At 40.6% G+C, this 24,429-nt stretch overlaps 1 protein-coding gene across 1 annotated transcript; it reads left to right on the forward strand.

The window, feature by feature from the left end:
• The first annotated feature begins 19,540 nt into the window (after positions 1–19,540).
• On the forward strand, positions 19,541–23,941 carry LOC148026863 (uncharacterized). Its single transcript, XM_087690350.1, has 6 exons — positions 19,541–20,491; positions 20,585–20,653; positions 20,850–21,686; positions 22,043–22,123; positions 22,358–22,841; positions 22,980–23,941. Exons 1-6 carry the CDS (start codon positions 19,541–19,543, stop codon positions 23,939–23,941), a joined length of 3,384 nt encoding a protein of 1,127 aa, XP_087546476.1.
• The last annotated feature ends 488 nt before the right edge of the window (positions 23,942–24,429 follow it).

Below are 24,429 nucleotides of genomic sequence, written 5' to 3' on the forward strand. Positions count from 1 at the left end.
AGTTCTAGAATAGATGGTTTAAAATTGAACCAAGAATAATAATATGGGAGTTACAAAGGCTAAAGAGGGGATTTTGAATGGTTAAAGAAGATGTGGATCAGGCTGGAAAAAGAAAAGCTTTTGATCTATTTTTGAAAGAGGAGCTTTTTGAATCGGGAGAGAGAGGGAAAATAGAAAAAGGAGGAAAGAAAGATGGGAGGAAGAGGCAGAAACAGAGGAGGGAGAGAGCGGAAATAGATGAGGGAAGAAGAGGAGCCTATTTTGGAGCAAGGAGATGACATCGGAGCTCGCCAGTTTTTAGAGGGACACGGAAGAAGAAGACGCAGATCAAACGGAAACGGAGGAACGATGATGTAGAAGAAGAGGCGTCGACTCAGTCCTGACACATTCAGAGGTAAAAGAAGATCTTGGAGAACAGAGGCGCACACTATTTAGATGATGTTTTAGGTTTTTGTAAGTGGCTTCTGGCTTACGAGCAGAAAGAAGTTGGAAGCAGGCTAAATACCCTCTTGAGCTTGCGAAATCATATATACATGTCGAATGCTTTCCTTTTCTCTGCACAAGGGCATGGCTGGCCGTATCCATTGCTCAGAGCGCTCTCTTTTCTTTGCGCTCCAATTTCCTGAACAGCAGCACAAAATATGTTGTGCACGACTATGGCGTTGACCGAATTTGCCCATGGATTACGAACTTTGTTAAATTTACACTCCATTATATTTCTGTTCTTTATTAAAAAAGATGATCCTTGGCAGCCTGTCCTTCGATCTCGCTGTGTGCTAAGAGGCAAGCTTTGTCAGTGAGAGATGGCCCTGTCGGAGGCCTCCTTCCTATCGCTTCGTCCAGAAGGCGCTTCACCATTCCTTTATCCAGTAGAAACTCTATGGCATTCCGCTCAATCATAATCATGACAGAGAGAGAAAGAGACGTATTGTTGGCCAGAGCTGATGACCCAGGAGTTCGATCTGGTTACGCAGGTTTATGTGTTTAATGCAAGGTGACCAGAGCATTATAAGGCCGCGTTATTATGTGTGAAGAATAGGTGGTGTGATGAAACGGCAATTTTCTCCTCGGACGAGAGCATACGCAGGACGAATCGTGACGATGAGGCTGGAACTCCGAGGCGACGGCTTCATATACCCAGAGTGGTCAAAGAATCTTAGGATGGTTGGGTGCCCTTGCACATGGAATCAAAGCTCTACCATGACTGTAAGCCAGTAACATTGCAAATCTCAGTTTCGGTCACTTCTCCTCATATCTCTCCTGTTCTACTTCATATAAGTCCGGATGCTTCTATACGTGAGGAAGAAAGCAACGACTTAAGCGGCTGGCAAAATGTTTGTTTGACAAGGACTGTAGTTGATCACATGAGGAGAGTAGCTTTTTTATGTACGTGTAAGGTGGTTGCAGCACGATGAATTCGTTTCTCCATCTCTGATTGAAGTTTTTCATGACACATCTTTATCTTCCATGGCTCCAAATATGAACAATGACTACGAATTCAGAAGATATTGATAATCTTGGTGGATAGTAAAGATTCTATTACAGTTCATGCCTCTTGTTTGTAAACTCACTGATGGCAGTTTCCTGCACATTATTGATATCAGAATCCAAGAAGTTCGCAATAATGTTGTATGTTGAAATCTGAATTTCTGAACATAAGACTTGAGGTCAAGGATCTCAAAGCCTAAAATCAGTGAACTGAACAGATTTGAATTCACCCTGTATTTTGCAAACTTCAAGGCAGAAATATGAATACTATTTGATATCATTTTTCTCAGTCACTTGTTTGATCTTCCATCTTGATATTTATCAAGGTCTTCTGTAGACACGACTCTGCTTTCATAAATCCTTCGACATCTTTGGTGAACCCGACGTGAAAGCGTCGCAGAAATTTCAGGATGGGAGACACTTCAGCCTCTATTTCAGCTTCCTCTTCAACTCCAGCTGCCTCTACTTCAGCTCCATCTATGACTGCTGCGTCAAGTACTTCAACGGAGGATCTAAAACAGATTTTGCAGAATATGTCCATGTATATGCAGCTCCAAAATCAGCAAACACAAATGTATATGCAGCAGCAACAACAATTGCATCAACAGCAGTTGTCTCATCAAAGGCAACTCTATTCGGAGCAGGAGAATGCAAACAGCGCGACTAAGGCTATTGAAGCAGTTGAGAGTGAGAAGAAGCTATTTGACGGGCGTAATGTTTCAGCATATTTGAAGACATATGAGATCAAGATGGGGTTTTTTGGAGTTCCTGCTGGACTTATGAGTAAGTACTTCCTTCGTCTTGTCACACCTGCTTTGAGGACAAAGGTAACTGATTTATTTATTCAAAATACACATTGGCAAGATTTTAAGAAGGCACTAAAAGAAGAATACTTCCTTGAGGACTTTGGTATGGCTACTCGGCGGTCATTCCGAGAGTGGGTCTACATGCCAAACAAGGGTCTTGCTGCTTCAGAGTTGATTCGAGAATTCGAAGAAAGGTATAGTCAGCTTGATGCTATTGAACAAAGAGCATTGGATGTTGAAAAAGTTGAACTTTTCTTGCAAGCTGCAGATCCTGCTCTTCAAGAAGAATTGGGTGAGCTTCTTGAAGATCGCACAAAGCCTATGGGTCTTAAAACTGATTGGCAGGATGCTCAGGATGCAGTTTCGACATTGACCAAGAGGAGGATATGGAAGACTCGTCTACAGAATGGTTCCATGACACCTACACCATCATCAGCTCCTATGCCTACTTCTATCCCTATTATTTCTTCTCCTCCTCAGCCAGTTTCTTGGCCTATGCCAGTGCCTACTGTTTCTACTCCACCTATTCCTCCTGTTCCACGACCGATGCCTACACCTTCTGCTCCAAAACCATCCGCTCCATCAGTGCCTACTTCTCTTGATGACATAATCAAAGGTATCACAGATTTGACACTTGAGTCAGTCAAAGCGGAGTTGGTGGGAAAGTTGAAGGAGCAGTTTGCTTCGACTGCGCCTGCTACTTCTTCTAGTGCTCCTATTGCACCTAGGAGTGCTCCTAGTGCTCCTAGGAGAGATCGGAGATGTATTTGGTGTGATAGTACGGAGCATCAGCATTGCAGGGATTGTGACTCTTTCCAGGATGCAAGGAGGCAGAATTTGGTATATTGGGGGCAAGATGGTAAGATTTGGTTGACTGAGACAGGAGCTCCACTTGCTACCAACTTTGGTAAAGGTGGAATGAAGAAGTTAGTGGAGGACATGGCTGCGCGTACTTCTTATGTGACGGCTAGAGGTGATGCTTCTGCATATGGAGTACAGATTGAGAAGGGATCGGAGACTCAGTCCGCACTATGGACTTATGCTATGGAGACTGCAAACAAGGGAAAAATTCAGCAAACTGTTTTGACTAGCGCAGGCTCTAGCATCAGATCAGAGACAGGATGGGACTCGCCTGTTGACAGGTATTCTATTTATGCTTATTTGGCTAAATCTCATGGTGCAGATGTATTTGTTGAGGAGAAGCGTAAGAGGGATGAAGATAATCCAAGTGCAGCTAAGAAGACTAGAGGGGGTGAGTTTGTTACTCCACCTATTGCAGGACCGTCTTCACGACCAGGGCCAGATCGACAGATGGAGGATGCTCAAAAGAGGGAAAAGAGGCAAGAGCCTAGAGAGAGAAAGCAGCCAGGATTCAGATTGATGTCCGATATTGAGACATCTACAGACATGAAGAAAATCTTTAATGATAAGATACTTGGCAGTGAGGTGACTTTCACTATTTCCGAGATTTTGGGCATCTCAAAAAGAGAGTTTCAGGATCAGTTTCAGGAGGTCCTGAAGAGGAAAAGACATGCATTGGCTACCACTGATACACAGGGAGTTTTGATTGGAGAGTTGGATGAGGATGATGATGAGGTTATGGTTGATAATGCTTCTGTTTTGCCACAGGTAGAGAAGAGGGTTCAGCCTATGCATTATGCTGAAATTGATGAGCCTGTTTTGATACCGCGTAGTCACTTTTCGCGGAGCCATTGGGCTAGGGCAACTACAGAGACGATGGTAAAGGTTGGAGAAAAACAGGTGCCTTATTGGTTGATCATGGTTCAGAGATTAATCTCATTGTTCGTGGAGTTTATGAGAGTAACAGATGGCCTATGGATGTAGAGCATGGGTGGCGTATGAGAGCCGCTAATAACACTGCAGGTGATTTATATGCTGCTTGCCCTAGTGTCAGGGTTTCTATTGGTGATGTAGAGGAGGATTTTCATTTCTTTGTACAGGATTCATGCTCATATCCCATAATTCTTGGTCAGCCATTCATTACAGAGATGCGCATGGAGACAAAGGTCATGGATGATGGATCTGCTTATGCACGGATTCGCAGTAAAGATGGTATGAGAGCAGTTCAGTTTATGACTGTATGTGTAAACCATGTTAGAAACAGGGATACTCTCAGAGATGCACCCTTACCCACTGTGAGGGATTCGGGTTTTCATTAGGTACCGCCGTTTCGCGAGACGATGGTGGTACAGAGGAGAGGAGATTGGAGTTCTCGCCTCCTGGCAGCAGCAGTGTTTTCTCCTCCGGTTATGTTGGGATTTCAGCTAACAGTTCAATGAGCTATCAGAAGACTTCTAGATTGTCTAGAGCTGCCAGGCAGTATATATGCAGGAAGGAGAAAAATTTGAAAAATGCAGGAATTTTGGAGGATGATGAGCACATAGATGGTATGTATGACAGTGTGATTTGTGCAGATACGATGACAGAGATGGGAGATATGCTGAAAACTGATATGCTGAATTGTCATGGTAATGTATTAGTGCAATCCCTGGATATGTTTCATGAAATTGCAGATTTTGTGTCACAGATTGAGTCAGAGGCTGAGGTAACTCAGCAAAGAGTATTGAGTGCTGAAGAAATTCAGCAAACAGAGTTTCCAGCTGGTTATGATCAGCTTTCAGAGAGACAGAGGGCTGAAAATTTTCAGTCAACAGAGTTTACTGCTGAAATATTTCAGCATTCAGAGTTTGGGGCTGTTCCTATGCAGTCCATAGAGCAGAGGGCTGAGAATATTCAGCCATTAGAGTGCAGAGTTGCTGATTTACAGCAAGGTTTATGTAATGCAGAAGAGCATAATGAAGCCAGGGTTGACACGAAGTACAAAACTGTGGATAAGAAGGTGAAGCCGGTTGCTGTACCGCTTCCACCTGACAGTGATCAGCAAATAGAGAGGGCTGCTAAACAGCAAATTTTGAGGAATCCAGAGCATATTGGTCATAAATTTTCAGAAGAAACACTTGCTGAATTGAAAATTGGAAATTGTGATTTCTTGTTACCCATGGAGAAGCAATGCTTTCAGGATATGCTTGAGCGTCATGGAAGGGGATTTGCTTTTGTCCCACATGAGATTGGATGTGTGAATCCTGATATTGTTGCTCCTATGGTCATCTTTACTATTCCTCATATTCCATGGAATCTCCGACCTATTCCAGTGCCTAAAGCACACTTGCCAAAGTTGATTGATTTGTTGAATGAGAAAATCAGGATGGGAATCCTTGAGCCTTCATCTGCACCATACTCAAACAGGTGGTTTACAGTTCCAAAGAAGAATGGTACTCTTCGATTTATTCAGGACATGCAGCCAGTGAACAGAGTTACTATCAGGAATGTTGGTATTGGTCCAGTTGTGGATGAGTTTGCAGAGGCATTTGCTGGACGTGCCATCTATTCTTTGGGTGATTTGTATTCAGGATATGATCAGTTTCAGCTGGCTTTGGAAAGCAGGGACATAACCACCATGAGAACTCCTATTGGGCTTGTCAGGATGTGTACCTTGCCTCAAGGTGCCACTAATTCTGTTGCGCATATGATGAATGCCATGCATAAGGTCCTTCGTGATTACATACCTCAGCTTACTATGCCTTTCTTGGATGATGTGCCCATTAAGGGGTGTGCAGAAGAAGAGAAGAATGAGAGCCTAAATGAGCAGGGATGCAGGTACTTTGTGGCTGATCATATTTCAGCATGTGAGAAGATTTTGGCCAGGTTAGAAGAAGTGAACTTGACACTTTCAGGGCAAAAATCTGTTTTTGGAGTGAATGAGGTTGTCATTGTTGGGCATATGTGTGGATATTATGGCAGGAAACCCTCACCTGATAAGGTGAATGCTATAGGCAAGATTGCAGAGTATTGTTCTACCACTTCTGAGGTACGGAGATTCATTGGTGCTTGTGTGTTTTATATGATTTGGATACCTCATTTTGCACACATTGCAGATTGCTTGTATCAGCTGCTTCGAAAGGGGCAGAAATTTTATTGGGATGAGAGCCACACTAAAGCCATGCGGAAATTGAAGAAGTTATTGCAGAATGCTCCTACTCTCAGGAAACCGGATTATAATTGTGATAGGCCTATTGTATTGACAGTTGACACTAGTCCAATTGGCATAGGTTGGGCTGTGGGTCAAGATGATGCAGATGGAAATAGGTATGCTATTCGGTTTGGGGCGAAAGTCCTAAACGAGAGACAGAGGAGATATCCGCAAATCAAGAGGGAGTTATTGGGGATTGTGACGGCTCTCAAATGTGACAAGGAGTACTTTATTGGAGCTTCAGTTGTGGTAGAGACAGATTGCTTGCCATTGATTGGTATGATCACGAGTTGCTCTACTCCGGATATAGCCATGTTGAGATGGATTGCATACATCAAGTCATTAAATCCGGAATTTAAACACATAGCAGGGAAGGATAATCCAGTGGCAGATATGTTGTCTAGAGCCAGGTATGATGATGAGGAGACTCTACTTGCAGAAGAGGATGATGCAGAAATTTCAGCCACTATGGTTGATCATGTTTGTCATGTTTATGATATTGTGGCTTTCACAGAAGAGCTTTATGTTGGAGATTGGTTGCAGATTGGCAGGTACCTTAGTACACTAAGCAAAAGAGATGAATGGACAGATGAAGAGTTCAAGAAGATCAGAAGGAAAGCCTATGGTTATTTTCTCAAGGATGGATTTCTTTGGAAGCATCCGAAGAAAAGAGGCGGATTACCTTTGCGGGTTGTCTGCGATAGAGAGACACAGTTACAGGTGATGAGGGAGTTTCATGAGAGTCCTTGGGCTGGTCATAGAGGAGTATGGGCTACTTATGAGAAAATCAGGGAGAAATATTGGTGGAAAGGCATGTACAGAGATGTTTCTCACTTTGTTGAGACTTGCAGAGACTGCCAGATGTATTCAGTAGTGCGTCATAGAGATGAGCTTCATCCGACCTATCCGCTATGCATTCATTATAAGTGGGTAGTTGATTTGGTTACCATGCCTATGGGTCTATGGCAGATGAGATACATTGTTTTGGCTAGAGAGGATCTTACCAATCATGTTGAGGGTAGATCTTTGAGAACGAAGACCACTAGTGCAATGTGTAAGTTCTTATTGGAGGAAATTTTCTGCAGGTATGGTTGTGTGGGTAAGATCACTGCGGATCGTGGTGAATTGGATGCAGATGAAGCTAGGGAGTTTTTCTCTCAGCTAGGAATCAAATTGGCTCTAACCACAGCATACAATCCAGAGGGAAATGGGAAGAGTGAAAGAGGGCATCCGCCAATAGTGAAAGCATTAGCCAAAGCATGCAGAGGACGAATTGGAGAATGGCCGAGACTTCTACCATTTGCTTTATGGGCTGATCGTACGACTCATAGTGTTACTACAGGATTTATGCCTGCAGAGTTGATGTATGGTCAGAAACCTGTTATGCCGATTGAGACTTGTGCTTTGACTTGGTCAGTTTTACCTTGGCAGGAGGATTTGACGAGAGAGGAGCTCTTAGCTCTTCGGATTCGACAGTTGGAAAGGAGACCTGAGGATATTCAGCTAGCTATTGACAGGTTGAAAGTTGCTAGACTAAGGAACAAGGACAGGTTTGATAGCAGGCATCGCTTGCGGCCTAGAGCAATAGAAGAAGGAGATTGGGTATTGGTCTTTGATAGCAGCCTTGAAAATCAGCATACTGCACTTCGGAAGATGGTGAAAAGATGGTTTGGGCCATACATAGTCAGATATGTCTTTGATAATGCAACATATGAGTTGACAGAATTGGATGGGACAGTGCTTAGAGTGCCAATTGCTGGAAAAAGAATCAAGATTTTCAAGAAAAGAGATGATGAGGATTATGCATTGGAAGAATTTTCGAGAGAAGAGCAACGTCAAGAAACTCCAATGGAAGAGAGAGATGATATGGCTGAAAATCTTGTTGATCTACCGGAAATGCATAACGAAGAGATTGATTTGTTTGTGGCTCTTGATGATAATGATCATGGGTAAGTTGGCCCATCCGGAGGATGCGCAGGATTAGAGGGGGTGGATGTCGTATTGCTGCGCATTCAAGGTGTGAAACCACCCAAGAGTTGTGCATGAGATTTGTTACTTTGTACATACTTAGTTGTTATGTTTGCTCTTACATTCTATGCCGAAGATGGAGAAGAATAAGGTTTTTGATAGATTGGAAACTCGAGATGCAATCTCATGGGCTACACTTATTTCAAGATATGCCGAATATGGACTTTGTGAGGAAGTACTAAACTAATTCCAAGAGATGTAAGTCGAAGTACATTGGTGGATATGTTTGCCAAATGTGAGAGCTTGCTTGATGTTTAGCACACCTCAGAATGGTGCAATATAACTAGTAGGAGCATCAAGACAGGCTTGATTATGAGTGTCATTGTATCACAGTGGACTTGGGCAGCTACTATTTTGCAAAGCTCTAATGTTACATAGGAGCACGGTGGCCATGATCATGAGCACACACAGGTGCATGCATATGTGACTACACACGCATCAGAGGAGAAGGAAGAAGCTAAAACTCCTACAAGTTCTAGAATAGATGGTTTAAAATTGAACCAAGAATAATAATATGGGAGTTACAAAGGCTAAAGAGGGGATTTTGAATGGTTAAAGAAGATGTGGATCAGGCTGGAAAAAGAAAAGCTTTTGATCTATTTTTGAAAGAGGAGCTTTTTGAATCGGGAGAGAGAGGGAAAATAGAAAAAGGAGGAAAGAAAGATGGGAGGAAGAGGCAGAAACAGAGGAGGGAGAGAGCGGAAATAGATGAGGGAAGAAGAGGAGCCTATTTTGGAGCAAGGAGATGACATCGGAGCTCGCCAGTTTTTAGAGGGACACGGAAGAAGAAGACGTAGATCAAACGGAAACGGAGGAACGATGATGTAGAAGAAGAGGCGTCGACTCAGTCCTGACACATTCAGAGGTAAAAGAAGATCTTGGAGAACAGAGGCGCACACTATTTAGATGATGTTTTAGGTTTTTGTAAGTGGCTTCTGGCTTACGAGCAGAAAGAAGTTGGAAGCAGGCTAAATACCCTCTTGAGCTTGCGAAATCATATATACATGTCGAATGCTTTCCTTTTCTCTGCACAAGGGCATGGCTGGCCGTATCCATTGCTCAGAGCGCTCTCTTTTCTTTGCGCTCCAATTTCCTGAACAGCAGCACAAAATATGTTGTGCACGACTATGGCGTTGACCGAATTTGCCCATGGATTACGAACTTTGTTAAATTTACACTCCATTATATTTCTGTTCTTTATTAAAAAAGATGATCCTTGGCAGCCTGTCCTTCGATCTCGCTGTGTGCTAAGAGGCAAGCTTTGTCAGTGAGAGATGGCCCTGTCGGAGGCCTCCTTCCTATCGCTTCGTCCAGAAGGCGCTTCACCATTCCTTTATCCAGTAGAAACTCTATGGCATTCCGCTCAATCATAATCATGACAGAGAGAGAAAGAGACGTATTGTTGGCCAGAGCTGATGACCCAGGAGTTCGATCTGGTTACGCAGGTTTATGTGTTTAATGCAAGGTGACCAGAGCATTATAAGGCCGCGTTATTATGTGTGAAGAATAGGTGGTGTGATGAAATGGCAATTTTCTCCTCGGACGAGAGCATACGCAGGATGAATCGTGACGATGAGGCTGGAACTCCGAGGCGACGGCTTCATATACCCAGAGTGGTCAAAGAATCTTAGGATGGTTGGGTGCCCTTGCACATGGAATCAAAGCTCTACCATGACTGTAAGCCAGTAACATTGCAAATCTCAGTTTCGGTCACTTCTCCTCATATCTCTCCTGTTCTACTTCATATAAGTCCGGATGCTTCTATACGTGAGGAAGAAAGCAACGACTTAAGCGGCTGGCAAAATGTTTGTTTGACAAGGACTGTAGTTGATCACATGAGGAGAGTAGCTTTTTTATGTACGTGTAAGGTGGTTGCAGCACGATGAATTCGTTTCTCCATCTCTGATTGAAGTTTTTCATGACACATCTTTATCTTCCATGGCTCCAAATATGAACAATGACTACGAATTCAGAAGATATTGATAATCTTGGTGGATAGTAAAGATTCTATTACAGTTCATGCCTCTTGTTTGTAAACTCACTGATGGCAGTTTCCTGCACATTATTGATATCAGAATCCAAGAAGTTCGCAATAATGTTGTATGTTGAAATCTGAATTTCTGAACATAAGACTTGAGGTCAAGGATCTCAAAGCCTAAAATCAGTGAACTGAACAGATTTGAATTCACCCTGTATTTTGCAAACTTCAAGGCAGAAATATGAATACTATTTGATATCATTTTTCTCAGTCACTTGTTTGATCTTCCATCTTGATATTTATCAAGGTCTTCTGTAGACACGACTCTGCTTTCATAAACCCTTCAACAACGTACTGCGCCAGCATTGCATGCATCTACTGCAAGGTATTGCTCAGGCCCTTGTCAGCCTGTATGCTGCCGTGAATCGCTATAATCACGGCTGATAAGGTTGAGGATCTGTCTGTGCCAATTTGTACATCTTCGACTGCAAATGGAAAAAATTCATGTCCTCATGAACTCCCACAAATGGAAGGGCATAATTCTAGTGACGTCCACACTCTGGTGCTGACCACTTGCAAGCAATTAAGCGTGTATTGCGTGATTCAGCATGCACGCAGGCAAGATGGAAGCAAGAATGTTGTAGTTTCAGGCAGGCAGGCAGGTGGCCAGGCAGAGAGAGATATATATATATATATATATATATATATATATATGGAAGCAACGAATGCCTTTGGGTCCTAGGGTTTTGCAAAAATTTGGGAGTGTGGCAAGTGGGGCTACAGGCGATGCTGTCTCAACTTGATCTCAATGGGTCGTCGAGGAGGATGGAGACACTAAATTTACCAAAAGTTGCTTGCCACACGATTCGAACCATAATGGCACGCCACTTAAAAGAGATTCATCGCTATCTCATCAATAACTTCTGCTTATGGGACCATTCGCAACTACCTAGACACAACTCTCTCTCTCTCTCTCTCTCTCTCTCTCTCTCTCTCCCTTGGCCCCAAGGCAAGATGCATCTTGGCATAGGCCATGCATTGCGCATGATGATGGGGTAGGAGTACATGGCAAGATGTCCAAAGTACGTGTTCCATGACCACCCCCATCCACTATGATTGAGCTAACTATTCATTCAATAGAGGAGTTGGCTACTAATATATGTAAGGGGAAAATGGAATTGCAATATAATAAACAAGGAAAAATAAATTTCGTAGAGATTAATGAGGCCCGTATATCTTAATGATGTATGTGCATTACAACTACGATTACTAGGTTTTGAAAATCTAGCATTCATTCAGAGTATAAAGCTTGGTCATGTATGTGTGCTAAGACTACAATTACCATATTCTTGAGACCTACATTCACTTATGTTGCATAAGCATAGTAACATTCATGTCTACAATTAGAACCACCAAGTTCAGGGGACTTAGATTTGTGTGATATGCATGTATTAGTAATGTGTATAGGCCATCCATACACATCTCAATCACATATATGGGCTAAGGCTATGACTACCTAGACTCTCTTGTCACATGTACCTCACCTAGGAATGTGAGCCTAGACTACAAAATAGCAGGTGATGTTGGTGGTGGTTTCTCTGGACAACTCTTCAAAGGTTTAGAATCACTGCCTCCTCAAGCCCTTGCTCTATATAATGCACAATTAGTGCATTCCATACAGCTATATTTTGAAGTGGCAAAGTGCCAAATGCCTTGGTTGCCTCTGCTAGCAAGCCACATTTCATATACATATCCTTTGTGTAAGTGAGGCTCTTTTTCCATTGCCCTTTTCACTATTTTAGAGTGTGTGAATTCACCTAATTTAGAAGCTATTGCAAGCTTTCAAGATGAAAACATATATTAGTGCATCCAATAATGACATCTTCTAGTGCATTTCTTTTAAAACCATGAGCACCTCATCATCAAGACCATGTTCAGCATATGCTGTGGTTAATGCATTCCATGAACTTTCAATTTTCATATGAATCCTATCAAACACTTGCCGTGCTTCTGCAAAACAATTTGCTTTTAACATACATGTCCACAAGTGTGTTGGCCACAAAAAGCTCTCTTTCCAAACCCTGTTTGATTGTTTCAGCATGTAAAGGATGGCCTGACTCTAAATCTTTTGTAACACCAACATCTTTTAAGCACAAAAGAAAAGTGACAGAATCAGGATACTCCAAAGTGGCTTTGTAGTGGTGGACGCATAGTGTCATGACAATGTACTCTTGTACATTTTCTTTTTCTCCCTTGGGGTATGCATAACACCTTGCGTTCTTTTCCTTGACTATACACACTCCTTGAGGTTCAAAAAAAATTGCACTAGCTTCACACATGTAGTTCCCCCCCCACCATTTTTTATCAACCAAGACAAAATATTCATTAAAAATTGTGTGGAAACAAAGGACATTAAGCAATAAGGTGTTACACCTTAATAGAAGAAAAGAATAATACAAAGAAGAGAAGGAAAAGGTAGGGTGTCTTGAATAGGCCACCAAATTAATTAATAAATTAGTTAATTTAACTATTCTAGAGCTATTTAGAGCTATTTCGATGGGAGATTTTGGCAATTAGATTTGTAAAAGATGACACGACTATTGCTGTGAACTAGAGCTATTTGAAAAAGTAACTATTTAGAAAGATTTAGGCAATAAATTTTCTGAATGTTCATGTGAATACTATTGTGAACCACTACTATTTGATAATAACTAGGAGTGATAGTTTGAGATCCTTGCTAGCAAATACATATGTGAATGTAGAGAGTACCTTGAAACTAATCTAAAATTATTACATAAGCTTCAAGTCCAAAAAGACAATTAATAAATTATCTAGTATCAAAAAACTTTGCAAAGAGTGATAAAGAAGAATAAGATATGCCAAACAACATCGAGATTTCATCCAATTGAATTATGATGAATGGATTCATGGGGTTACGCTTGCTAAAGATATGATGGCATCTAACAAGAGAAGCAATATATCAAAATTCACCCAAAACCAAAAGACATAAAGCCTATAGGTGCAAAGCTTAGTATGAATAGACAATCTCTCCTAGAGGTTCGAACATGCTTCTTCACTATCTTGAAGCTTTTCTTCATGATTTTCTCCCTCTCCTTCTCCCATGTAATTTCATTGGCCCTCCCCTTGGCCTTCTTTTGAAGCTCCTTCTCTAGGCTCTCTCTCTCTCTCTCTCTCTCTCTCTCTCTCTCTCTCTCTCTCTCTCTCTCTCTCTCTTTCTCAATAAATCAAAACATTTGCAATTTCTTGTCCCAATGACTATTTTGGCTCTTTTCTCTCACAATATAGTGTCACTATTAGCATCACTATATATAGAGATGCTTATATTAAAGCATATAGTGATTCTAATAGCAACATTAATAAAAAGCATTGTCATATGGACTGTCATCCACTATATGAAAGCTCTGAGTGTGTCATGTTTTGGGAAAACTTTAAGGTGCAACTCTTGCATGATATGAACATGTGTTTTGATTGAAACAAATACATTTTGACATTCTAAATATCATGGATATGAACATTGGGACCATGGATATACCCAATGTTTGATCAGCCTAAAGGAACTTGTCTATGTATCCTCTTTGGTGTCACTACAATTATAATGAGTTCCTAAATATGGGTTAAGGAACCTATCTATGTATTCATTTTGTTGACGCAGCAATTGTGAGTGTTGAGATAAGTACGGTAAGTACCTAAAAGCCTAGCTTTTTAAATCTAAGGCTAAAATTATCCTTGGAATGTTGTGTTTGGAGAGGAAGATACAACAAGTATGAAACTAGGAGGAGGAAAATGCATGTCTAGGAGGGACCTGGCATGGTGTGCAGGAGAAGGCATTGAGAGGATCTATCATGCATAGGCCATGCTTCAGATGCTTGCAAAAGATTTGTTAGCGCAACTATGATGACTTGATTTTATGTGTTTAGTTGCATGGGATCTAGTATTTCATACCATCATTAGCATCAAAGGAACATTGTACATCCACCTGCAAACATCATAGTAGTAATATGCAGAAGATGTCATGAATGCTACTAAATGAAGTAAACTACAAAAGTGATTATCATCATCAACTTTCCTCACTACCATTGTGGATTTTCCCAATGGATCCCAATGTATGGATGGCAACAACACACATGATGTTTGCTCACATTATCAATTGAGGAATAACATCTTTGAGAATCGGACAGCATACAAGGGTGAAGTATGGTGGAATCAACATAAACGAAAAGAGAGTATGAAATCGACAAGTAAACTACAAAAGTGATTATCATCATCAACCTTCCTCACTACCATTGTGGATTTTCCCAATGGATCCCAATGTATGGATGGCAACAACACACATGATGTTTGCTCACATTATCAATTGAGGAATAACATCTTTGAGAATCGGACAACATACAAGGGTGAAGTATGGTGGAATCAACATAAAGGAAAAGAGAGTATGAAATCGACAAGTAAACTACAAAAGTGATTATCATCATCAACCTTCCTCACTACCATTGTGGATTTTCCCAATGGATCCCAATGTATGGATGGGAACAACACACATGATGTTTGCTCACATTATCAATTGAGGAATAACATCTTTGAGAATCGGACAGCATACAAGGGTGAAGTATGGTGGAATCAACATAAACGAAAAGAGAGTATGAAATCGACAAGTAAACTACAAAAGTGATTATCATCATCAACCTTCCTCACTACCATTGTGGATTTTCCCAATGGATCCCAATGTATGGATGGCAACAACACACATGATGTTTGCTCACATTATCAATTGAGGAATAACATCTTTGAGAATCGGACAGCATACAAGGGTGAAGTATGGTGGAATCAACATAAAGGAAAAGAGAGTATGAAATCGACACACAAACTGAGGGAGCATAATTGACAAAGAGGCAAGAGTATTTATTGCATCTATAATGGACTTGAAGTGATCATCTAGCATCAATGGTGAAGTATATGATTGTTCAAAGACCATTCACATATTAAGATCCATCCAACGTGACATTTTTCTACAAAGTGGTTGCTTAGAAAACTCTAGTTGGCCTTTGATGATAGCATATTTAAGAATCAAGAGGTTTCCAAATTGTGTTATAGAGAAATGAGTCAAAACCCACAGGCCCATAGTAGGGTTGGTTCACCACTTTTGCATCTTTGATCATACAAGAATATGTTGAAGATGACATTGAAAAATAAAGATATGATATCATTGACGATGAGGAAGAGCTAAAGGAGAATTTCTAAAGACCATGTAGCAACCCTGCTGTGTGGAGTGCACAAAAGCTTACACACATTTTTGCATGTAATTGTGTAGAATTTGTTACTTTCTTTGTATCCATACTTTGCATTATTGTGAGGAACAATAAGAATAAGAACAAGCTCATGATGTGATATCTTTGAGAAGATGTAGGAACATACAAGCTTATTCCGATTATTCATATGTCATATTAGACCAGAATCAGAAGTAGGGTGATGTAGATAACATGATTCTCTTTAGTGCCTTTGTAAGCTGAATAAGAAGGTCTTAGTACTTGTTCTTGAAGATTGTAAGCTATCAAATACTTATACAAGGTAATGTTGGTATCGATGCTCTAATGGGATGCTTGAAGAGATAAGATTCTTGATTGGAGTGCTTTCCACAACTTAGAAGAGATGATGGTTTCCTTGCATATGAGGTGAAAAATAGGTAATGGAATCCCACTATCAATTAAAGAGATACCCTCATGTTTTAGCCACTTCACAAATAAAAACACCAATAAAAAGTACATATTTTCTTTGTAATTTTTGATCTTTCACAAAAAAACTAGTCCTAGATAAACAATGGTTGAAGAAAAGAAAGCAATGATGGTAACAAGGTTATTTTTCATGTTTGAAGACATGTCCTTTCAATGCCTAAAGCTTTGAAGTGACTTGCTCAGGATTAATTTTAGATGCTTAAATTTGTCCGCTCCTAAGCTATATCATGTTTGGATGAAGTGGAGAGTTAAGCAATGTTTTGATCACTTCTAAGCTATGAAAGTGCCTGGATGTAGTGGAGGGCTAATATCTAGAATTTTCTCATAAGAACATTGTGCTTTAGGATTTTAAGTTATTGTCAAGGATTGAAATCTGAGTTTTTTCTTTTTTTGTACATAATTCTCAAATATTTTCATCTTGATCAATCAGAACTATCTCTCTCTCTCCTCTTTCTTAACTCACTTGTCAACAAATACCTCACAACGTACCAATCTACACACAACCTTTTGATAGCATTGCTATAGCTTTGTTCCATTGCACTACAATTTATTATAACCATCTAAAAATAATATGCTACCAAAGGGCTACATGAGGGGATACTCCTTTTGAAATTCCCTCTTAGGTGACTAATTTAATCTACCCACTAAAGGTCCGAGACATCATAAGAATGCTCTAACTCCAATAATTATGTTACATGATATGCCTAACCTTTCAAATTTAATACAACCTAGCATTCATAATTTCAAAATTATATTTAAAATAGAAGGGAGGGCATGCAGACTTGAGTCCACTTGTTTGCATTATCGTCCCATCAGCAAAAGTCTTTGAGGATATTGATGAATAACTAGATTGCGAGCAACACAATCTTGAAATCTTAGTATAGTACAATTCTTATTTCTTTTCATTTTTCCAGTATTTTTTTTCTTCACTTTTTGTGTGCATGTGTGTGCTTCAACAATCATAACTTATAGACTTGGAAGCATAGGTAGTACTTCTTGCTATCAAGAGACACCCATCTAGGTAATGAAGTGTAAGAAAAGCCCACATAGCCCTAGTAGGCAACATGCTTAAGAAAAGGGAACCTCAATGTATTGGAGCCTTTTGATGTCTTTTCTTTTGCAAACAAACTCCCCTCTATGTTGTTGGAGTCTACTTCATGTGCACACAACAAGATGTCTTTTTATTATTGTTGAGGCTCGAATTGCACTATATTAGTACTTTTATACCTTAGTACTAGCATACATGTAGAACCAGCATATGGAAAGTGACCTAAGATGTCATATGAAGCATTCAGGTTTTTACCTGACACGCAGGTGCCTTCCTAACAGTCAGGAGTTCATGTCTTTTGTATTCCTGCGTGATGAAAACTGAAGTCTTTTTCAGGACAGCGCTAGATTCTGGTCGCTTATGTTTGGTTCTAATAATGTGTATTTGTGTCCTGACTATTTGTGCTGTCTACTGCAAGTTATTTGATCAGGAGTGAATATGATGATGATAAACTGTGTGATCATTTTCAGGACAGTGGTTCAGCATTGATGAATATAATATGTAGTTCATGTTTGCATATTGTTCCTGAAGATTAAATGTACGAAATGGCTGTAAACTGTGTCAGGAAGTTCCCTGTAGTGCAAACTTCCTACATTTTCTATTATGATCCTGAGGGGCCATAACACTTTGGCGATCTTGCCCAGTTTCATGAGAATATTTTTCATGATTTAGGTATGCGGCTTGGAAGGAATACTTACACAATTTTGGCTGCAGGAATTCAGGATGCTAATGGCATTGAAGATGTACAAGGTGCCTTGCATGGGGAGTCTTTATGTCAGAGAATTATCCTCATTCCTCCAATCTTATTTTCACAAGGAGAAGATCTCGAGCATTGAGGGAGGTATTGTCAAGACAGCAACAGCAATCTATGAGGTCTAATGACATAGATGAAGTGGTGCAATTAGGCAGGCTGGATGAAGAGGAGTTCACAGATGTTGGACATAATCTTTTGGGGGTGGGTTCTGCCGAGGGCATTTCCACAGTATATCATTCTCCTGCCACCTCCATAGAGTCCATCCCTACACCTCCAACCCCTTCCAGCATACCAGATGTATCAGATAATGAAGAACTAGTATTACTTCCTGACTATCAGGGTACTTCCCCAAAACAAGCACTTGAAAGACTGCAGCATGCAGTTCTAGGGAGAACATTCCTGTTAAGGAATGCAAGGGTTTTAGTTAATAAATCTTTGAATTTTAATCCTTTACCACCTCAAAGGAAACCTAAGAAGAAACACAATATGAATCAAAATCAATTGTTCAACCCCAAGGTGAGGGCATCTAAATTTTCACGCAGGAAGAAGGAAGATCCAGATTGTCATGTAGCTCAATTTGAAACAAGGTGGACAGCAAGTGGATTTAATCAATTGTATGGAGATCAGGTTAAAAAGCAGCAGTTTGCAGCCACTTTGCAGGGAAAAGCCATGGACTGGTTTTCCAGTTATGGCATGGCAGCATTTAACACCTATGATGAATTGAAGAATGCATTTTTGGGCAGGTTCAGGAAAGACAAAACACTAGGAGATATTTTGAGGAAGATAAAGAGAATTAAGCAAAAGAGGATGTTGGTGGAAGATTATGCTCAAAAGTTCAGGAACCTCTTGAATAGGTTGAATAATGTTGATGCACCATCAGTGGAAATGCAAATTACTTATTTTATTAAGGGTTTGCAAAGTAAGATCAGGAATCCAATTGCTAATGTAGAATTGGGACAGAATGGTACACTGGATACCATGATTAGGGCTGCTATAAGAGTGGAGAGAAGGCTAGGTACTTCTCGTTCAAAAAGACATAAAGAGGATGATTCTTCAGGATCAGAGTCTAACACAGATTCAGATTCAGAATCTGAAAGTGATACTAGTGATGATGATAGTGAAAATAGTTGAGATTCAGAAAATGATGTCAGTGATTCTGATAGTGAAACTTCTCGTAGGAAGAAACACAAGAAGAGGAAGGAAAAGTCAGGATCAATCAAGTCCAGAAGGAAGAAAACCAAAGACATGATTGAAAGAAAAGAAGAGGAGATTAAACTACCAAGCAAAAGCTGAAGGATTTAGGTCTTTCAGACACCAAGAGGAAAGAAAAGTATTGTGAGATATGCCAAAGAAATGGCCATGAAACAAGGACATGTTGGTACAATCCTAATGTTAGGATGCCAGAGCAGATGCCAATGGGGCAGCCTAGGCTGAGGGCTTTGCAGCCAATTGCAGTAAATCAGGTTATGACTGACACAATACCTCAAAGACCTTTCAGGGGATCTGGAAGAATACATGCAAGATAGCCTTGGGGAAATTTAAGAACACAGCAGCAAACTACTCAAACGGGAGCATGCCATTATTGTGGAGGTCAAGGACACTTTGTGGGACCAAACTGTGAACTTTGGGCAAGGCATATGACTGAGAGAGGAATGCCAGTAGCAAGGAACCACAATGACGGGAGACCTGCAGGAGCATCTCATCTACAGCATCCACCTGCCCCAGTTGCAGCAGTCCTAATAGAGTTACCTGAGCACGAGGAGGAATGGCAAGTCCCTGCTGATACAGGAGCTGTTAGTGGAAGGGAAATACAGCAAGAAGAGGTTCAAGAAGGTCAGGAGAGGGGGTCAGGTAACTTAAATGCTACAAGTATGCATATTCAGTGTGATTGTTTTAATTGTATTAAAGTTGAGGATTGTCCTGATGAAGCTATGGTATTAGTGGTTACTAGAAGCCAAGCAGGCCGGAAGTTTGATTGGCAGGAACAAGAGGAAGCCATGAGAAAGGTGACAAAGCAGGTCAAAAGACTACAGAAAATTGCAGAGAAAGACAGATTTGAAGAGCCTGAGGATCAGGTAGAGTCAGGAACATTGTTTCTTGATGATCAGGAGCAGCCTCCTGAAGATAAAGAATTAGGAAAATTTCAGGGGGGAGGTTCATCAGAACTATTTCAGGCTCTAGCAAAGTGTTCCTTGCAATTAACATTGGAGCAGATCTTGGATTTGATCCCAGGGTTCAAGGAGAAGTTACTCCTGAAGATCAGGGAAAAGCAACAGGAGGTTATTGAAAGTACATCAGTTCAGGATCAGGTACTTCCTGACTGTCAAGCAGTTATACCAACTCAAAAGGAGGTGGTAGATTATCAAGTGCCTACTATTCAAGCTGAATATCATGGGAAGAAGTTTGATGATGTCCTATTGGATGCGGGTTCTGGAGTTAATATCCTTTCTGAACATACATATTTAACAACTAAGCAAGAAGAGTTGCTACCAGCCCCATTTCAGGTCAGGATGGCAGATCAGAGGAGGTTACAACCTCTGGGAATTCTTAGGAAGCAAGACATTCAAGTTGCTAGTCTGAAGTTCAGGGTAAGCTTTGTGGTATTAAGAATGTCAGAGATTGGAGATTCTTACAATATGATGTTGGGAAGACCGTGGTTTAAGTTGGCTAAATTGAAGCAGGATTGGGGGAATGATTATGTCTGTATACCACGGGGATTGAAAGAGATCAGATTATCAACCATTAATAAGGTAATCTTGAAGAGTTCTTCTCGACCTGTGGTAGCTCAGACTATTAATTTGGCTAATGAAGTGGAAGATGATGAGGAGGAAATGTTTCTTCAAGCAAATCCTTCTATAGTTCCAGTGTTTGAAATTGATGAGGATAATATTATTCAGAAGTATCAAGATTCTTCAATATCTACGAGCTATATATAATAGGATTCAGGATCAGGGCAGTAGTTATCCTAAAGAATTTCAGCCAGAGCAACTTGGAAATCAGCCTAAGGAGGTGGATAAATGTAGGGACAGTCCTAAAGTACTTGATGAAGAGGGACAAAAAGCAATTATTCAGGCTGAGTTGATATATGAGCATACCTTGAGAACATCTGCAAGGGTGGTAGAAGATGAGGTGCAGGAAGTCAATTTGGATCTTGAAGGGAAGGTTAAACTCATTAAGGTCAGTATTTTTGTGGAACAAGAGTTCAAGCAAAACCTTGTTCAGTTGTGCAAAGAGTTTCAGGATATCTTTGAGTGGGATTACACAGATATGAAGGGTTTTGATCCAGCTGTTTGTCAACATAGAATAAATCTTAAAAAAGATGCCAAGCCAATTGTTCAGAAAAGATATAGGATGAATCCCAATTATGCTAAGCAGGTCAAGGAAGAAATTGACAAGCTTCTGAGAGTGGGATTCATCAAACCAGTTAATGAGGTCACTTGGTTATCCCCTATAGTGGTGGTACCTAAAAAGAATGGCAAGATTTGGGTTTGTGTGGATTATAGGAAATTGAATGCAGCTACTATTATTGATCATTTTCCTATTCCTTTTACTGATTCTCTTCTTGATGATGTGGCTGGTCATGAAATGTATAGTATTTTGGATGGTTTTTCAGGCTACAATCAAATAAGGATGCATCCGGAAGATATGGATAAGACAGCCTTCATTACTGAATGGGGAGCATATGTTAGTACGGTCATGAAATTTGGATTGAAGAATGGGCCTCATGAGTTTCAGGGAGCTGCTCATAAGACCTTTGGGCCGTATTTGACAACTTTTATGAGGGTGTTTATTGATGATTTCTGTGTTTTTGGCAGCACTAAAGATCATCTTCAACATCTTAGGTTATGTTTTGAGAGATGTAGAAAATTTGGCATGTCCTTAAATCCATTCAAATCAGTATTTGCAGCAAAGAGAGGAGTGCTGTTAGGCCATATTCTCTCTGAGGAGGGCATGAGCGTAGATCCAAGAAAGATTGCAATGGTTCAAAAAACTAAAGCTGGTACTTGAGGTATCTATCTCATATATGTGCTCCTCTTACTAATTTAACCAAAAAGGGGATGCAGTTTGTCTGGAGGGAAGATCATGATAAGGCCTTTGGTATTCTCAAGAAAATGCTTGTTGTAGCTCCTATATTGCAGCCTCCTACATGGGATTTACCTTTCCATATTTTTGTTGATGCTTCTGATCTTGCTGTGGGAGCTGTTTTGATGCAAGATAAGGTGTCTGGATAGTATAGACCTATTTACTATGCAAGTCGGAGATTGAGTACTGCTGAAAAGAATTATTCAGTAACGGAAAGAGAAGCACTTGGTATGGTGTACTCAGTTCAGAAATTTAGACATTATTTGCTTGGGAATCAAGTTATATTTCATGTGGATCATCAGACACTGTTGTTCCTGATCAATAAACCTCAGTTAACAGGCAGACTTGCTAGATGGATGTTGCTATTCCAGGAATTTGATTTCAGGGTTATTCATACTCATGGGAAAGAGCACGCTGTAGCTTATTATCTTAGCAGATTGGACAATGATGATATGAAAGTAGGAGTTCCTAATCAGCTGCTTGTTGCTGAACTTTTTGAAGTTCAGGCTATAGATCTTGACTCTTATTATGATCAGTTACTACATTTCTTACAGGAAGGAGTGATGCCTGCACACCTTACAGCAGATCAGAGAAGGAGATTAGCTTTGAAGAGTCAGTCCTTTCAGGTTATTCTGAATCTTTTGTACAAAAGAGGAGTTGATAATGTGTTGAGGAGGTGTGTTCCTGAATTTGAGCAACTAGCACTTCTTCATGAAGCTCATTCTGGACTATCAGGAGGTCACTTTTCTAGAGAAATTACAGGCAAGAAAATACTACAAGCAAGTTTATGGTGGCCTACTGTGTTGAAGGATGCTCATCAATATGCTAAGGAGTGTTTGCAATGCTTGAAGGAAGGTCAACCTCTTGACAGGGATAGAATGCCAGATCATCCTATATTACCACTTGAACCATTTCAAAAATGGGGAATTGATTTTGTTGGACCTATCAAACCAGCTAAAGGCATAGGTAACAAGTATATTTTGGTTTGCACAGACTATGCCACAAAGTGGGTGGAAGCACAATCCCTCAAGGATAATAAAGCAGTTAGTGTGGCCAAATTTTTTTATACTAACATTATGACTAGATTTGGATGTCCTATTGAGCTGGTCAGTGACAGGGGTAAACATTTTTTGAATCAAGTTATTCAAGACCTGACTGTCAGGCATATGATCCTTCACAAGAAGTCAACTCCATACCATCCTCAGGTTAATGGGCAAGCTGAGAGTTCCAACAAGATCCTACTCCATATCTTGAAGAAGATCGTTGAAGATAACAGGAAGGATTGGGATGTCAAGTTGGATTCTGCTTTGTGGGCTTTCCGGACTGCATACAAGGTGACAACTGGATTAACACCTTTTAGGTTAGTGTATGGATTGGAAGCTGTTGTCCCTATGGAATTTGTGGTTCCCAGTTTAAGAGTTGCTGTTGAACATAAGTTGGATCCGGAACAATCAGTGCAACATCGGAGGGAACAGCTCCTGAAGTTGGAGGAAGACAGAGTGTTAGCTGCTTATGTGTCAGGAATCACACAGCAAAGGAGACAGGCTTGGGTAAATCGACACATCCGCAAGAAAATTTTTAAAGAGGGGGATTGGGTAGTTGTTTATAATTCTCGGTTGGGAAAATTTCCCAGCAAATTGAAGCTTAGATATGCTGGACCATTTATTATTCATAAAGATATTGGGCAAGGTACATTTCTACTCAAAAATTTACAGGGCACTATCCTGAAGCTTGCGGTCAATGGTTTTCGGCTTAAAAGACTATTGAAACCTTATTATCCACCTGTTAATTTAATTTTTCATGTTAATATAAAGGAATCAAATTGTGAAGGTTACATGTGTGAAGCGTCACTTGTGCATGATGTTGACATGACATTTGACACACAACACAGTTTGCTATGGAGAAGACTTGGACTTCACTTTTCAAATGGAGAAGGAACCAAGCATTCTTCGTGATTCTTCTCTTTCTCCATCACCATGTGCTGTGCATGTCAAGATTGTGGGAGAGAAGGAAGGAGTCTCGCTTGAAGCTTTCTTGCTTGCACAATGGGGGAAGACACACAAGGGTGGAGGCTGAAAACAGTTTTTCTCTTCTTAGTTGTGTAAGCCAAAAGAACTCAAATACAAAGAAATAGAAGAACCCTATATATGGGTCTCAAACCAAACTCAAATAACTAAGGTGGCATACTAACTGAGCCACGAACTAGAGTAGATAAGGATAGCTATCATGTAGCTATTATTCATGGGCGGCGTACCAACCGCGTCTGCAACTGACACGTCGGTGACATAAATGCATAACGGTCACCCTGGCGTATCACGAGTGGAGCTCGATATCTCAACACTCCCCCTCGAGCTCAATCCCAATTCCTGCACACCAAGCAGGTCTCTGAACTTGCGCAGCTTCTCTGCGCCCAATGCCTTCGTGAATATGTCAGCTACCTGAT

The sequence above is a fragment of the Lygodium microphyllum genome, chromosome 13, assembly GCF_053477565.2.
Source record: "Lygodium microphyllum isolate KBCC chromosome 13, Lygodium_microphyllum_v1.1.10, whole genome shotgun sequence".
In the NCBI taxonomy this organism is placed as follows: domain Eukaryota; kingdom Viridiplantae; phylum Streptophyta; class Polypodiopsida; order Schizaeales; family Lygodiaceae; genus Lygodium; species Lygodium microphyllum.

What these genes read in the sequence shown, in the direction of transcription:
- LOC148026863 (XM_087690350.1), top strand. Translation starts at nt 19,541, where the DNA reads ATGACTGAGAGAGGAATGCCAGTAGCAAGGAACCACAATGACGGGAGA. An exon ending in GATTATCAACCATTAATAAG is followed by an intron (nt 20,654 to 20,849) that starts GTAATCTTGAAG and finishes AATAGGATTCAG; the next exon opens with GATCAGGGCAGTAGTTATCC. An exon ending in TTTGCAATGCTTGAAGGAAG is followed by an intron (nt 22,842 to 22,979) that starts GTCAACCTCTTG and finishes TGGTTTGCACAG; the next exon opens with ACTATGCCACAAAGTGGGTG.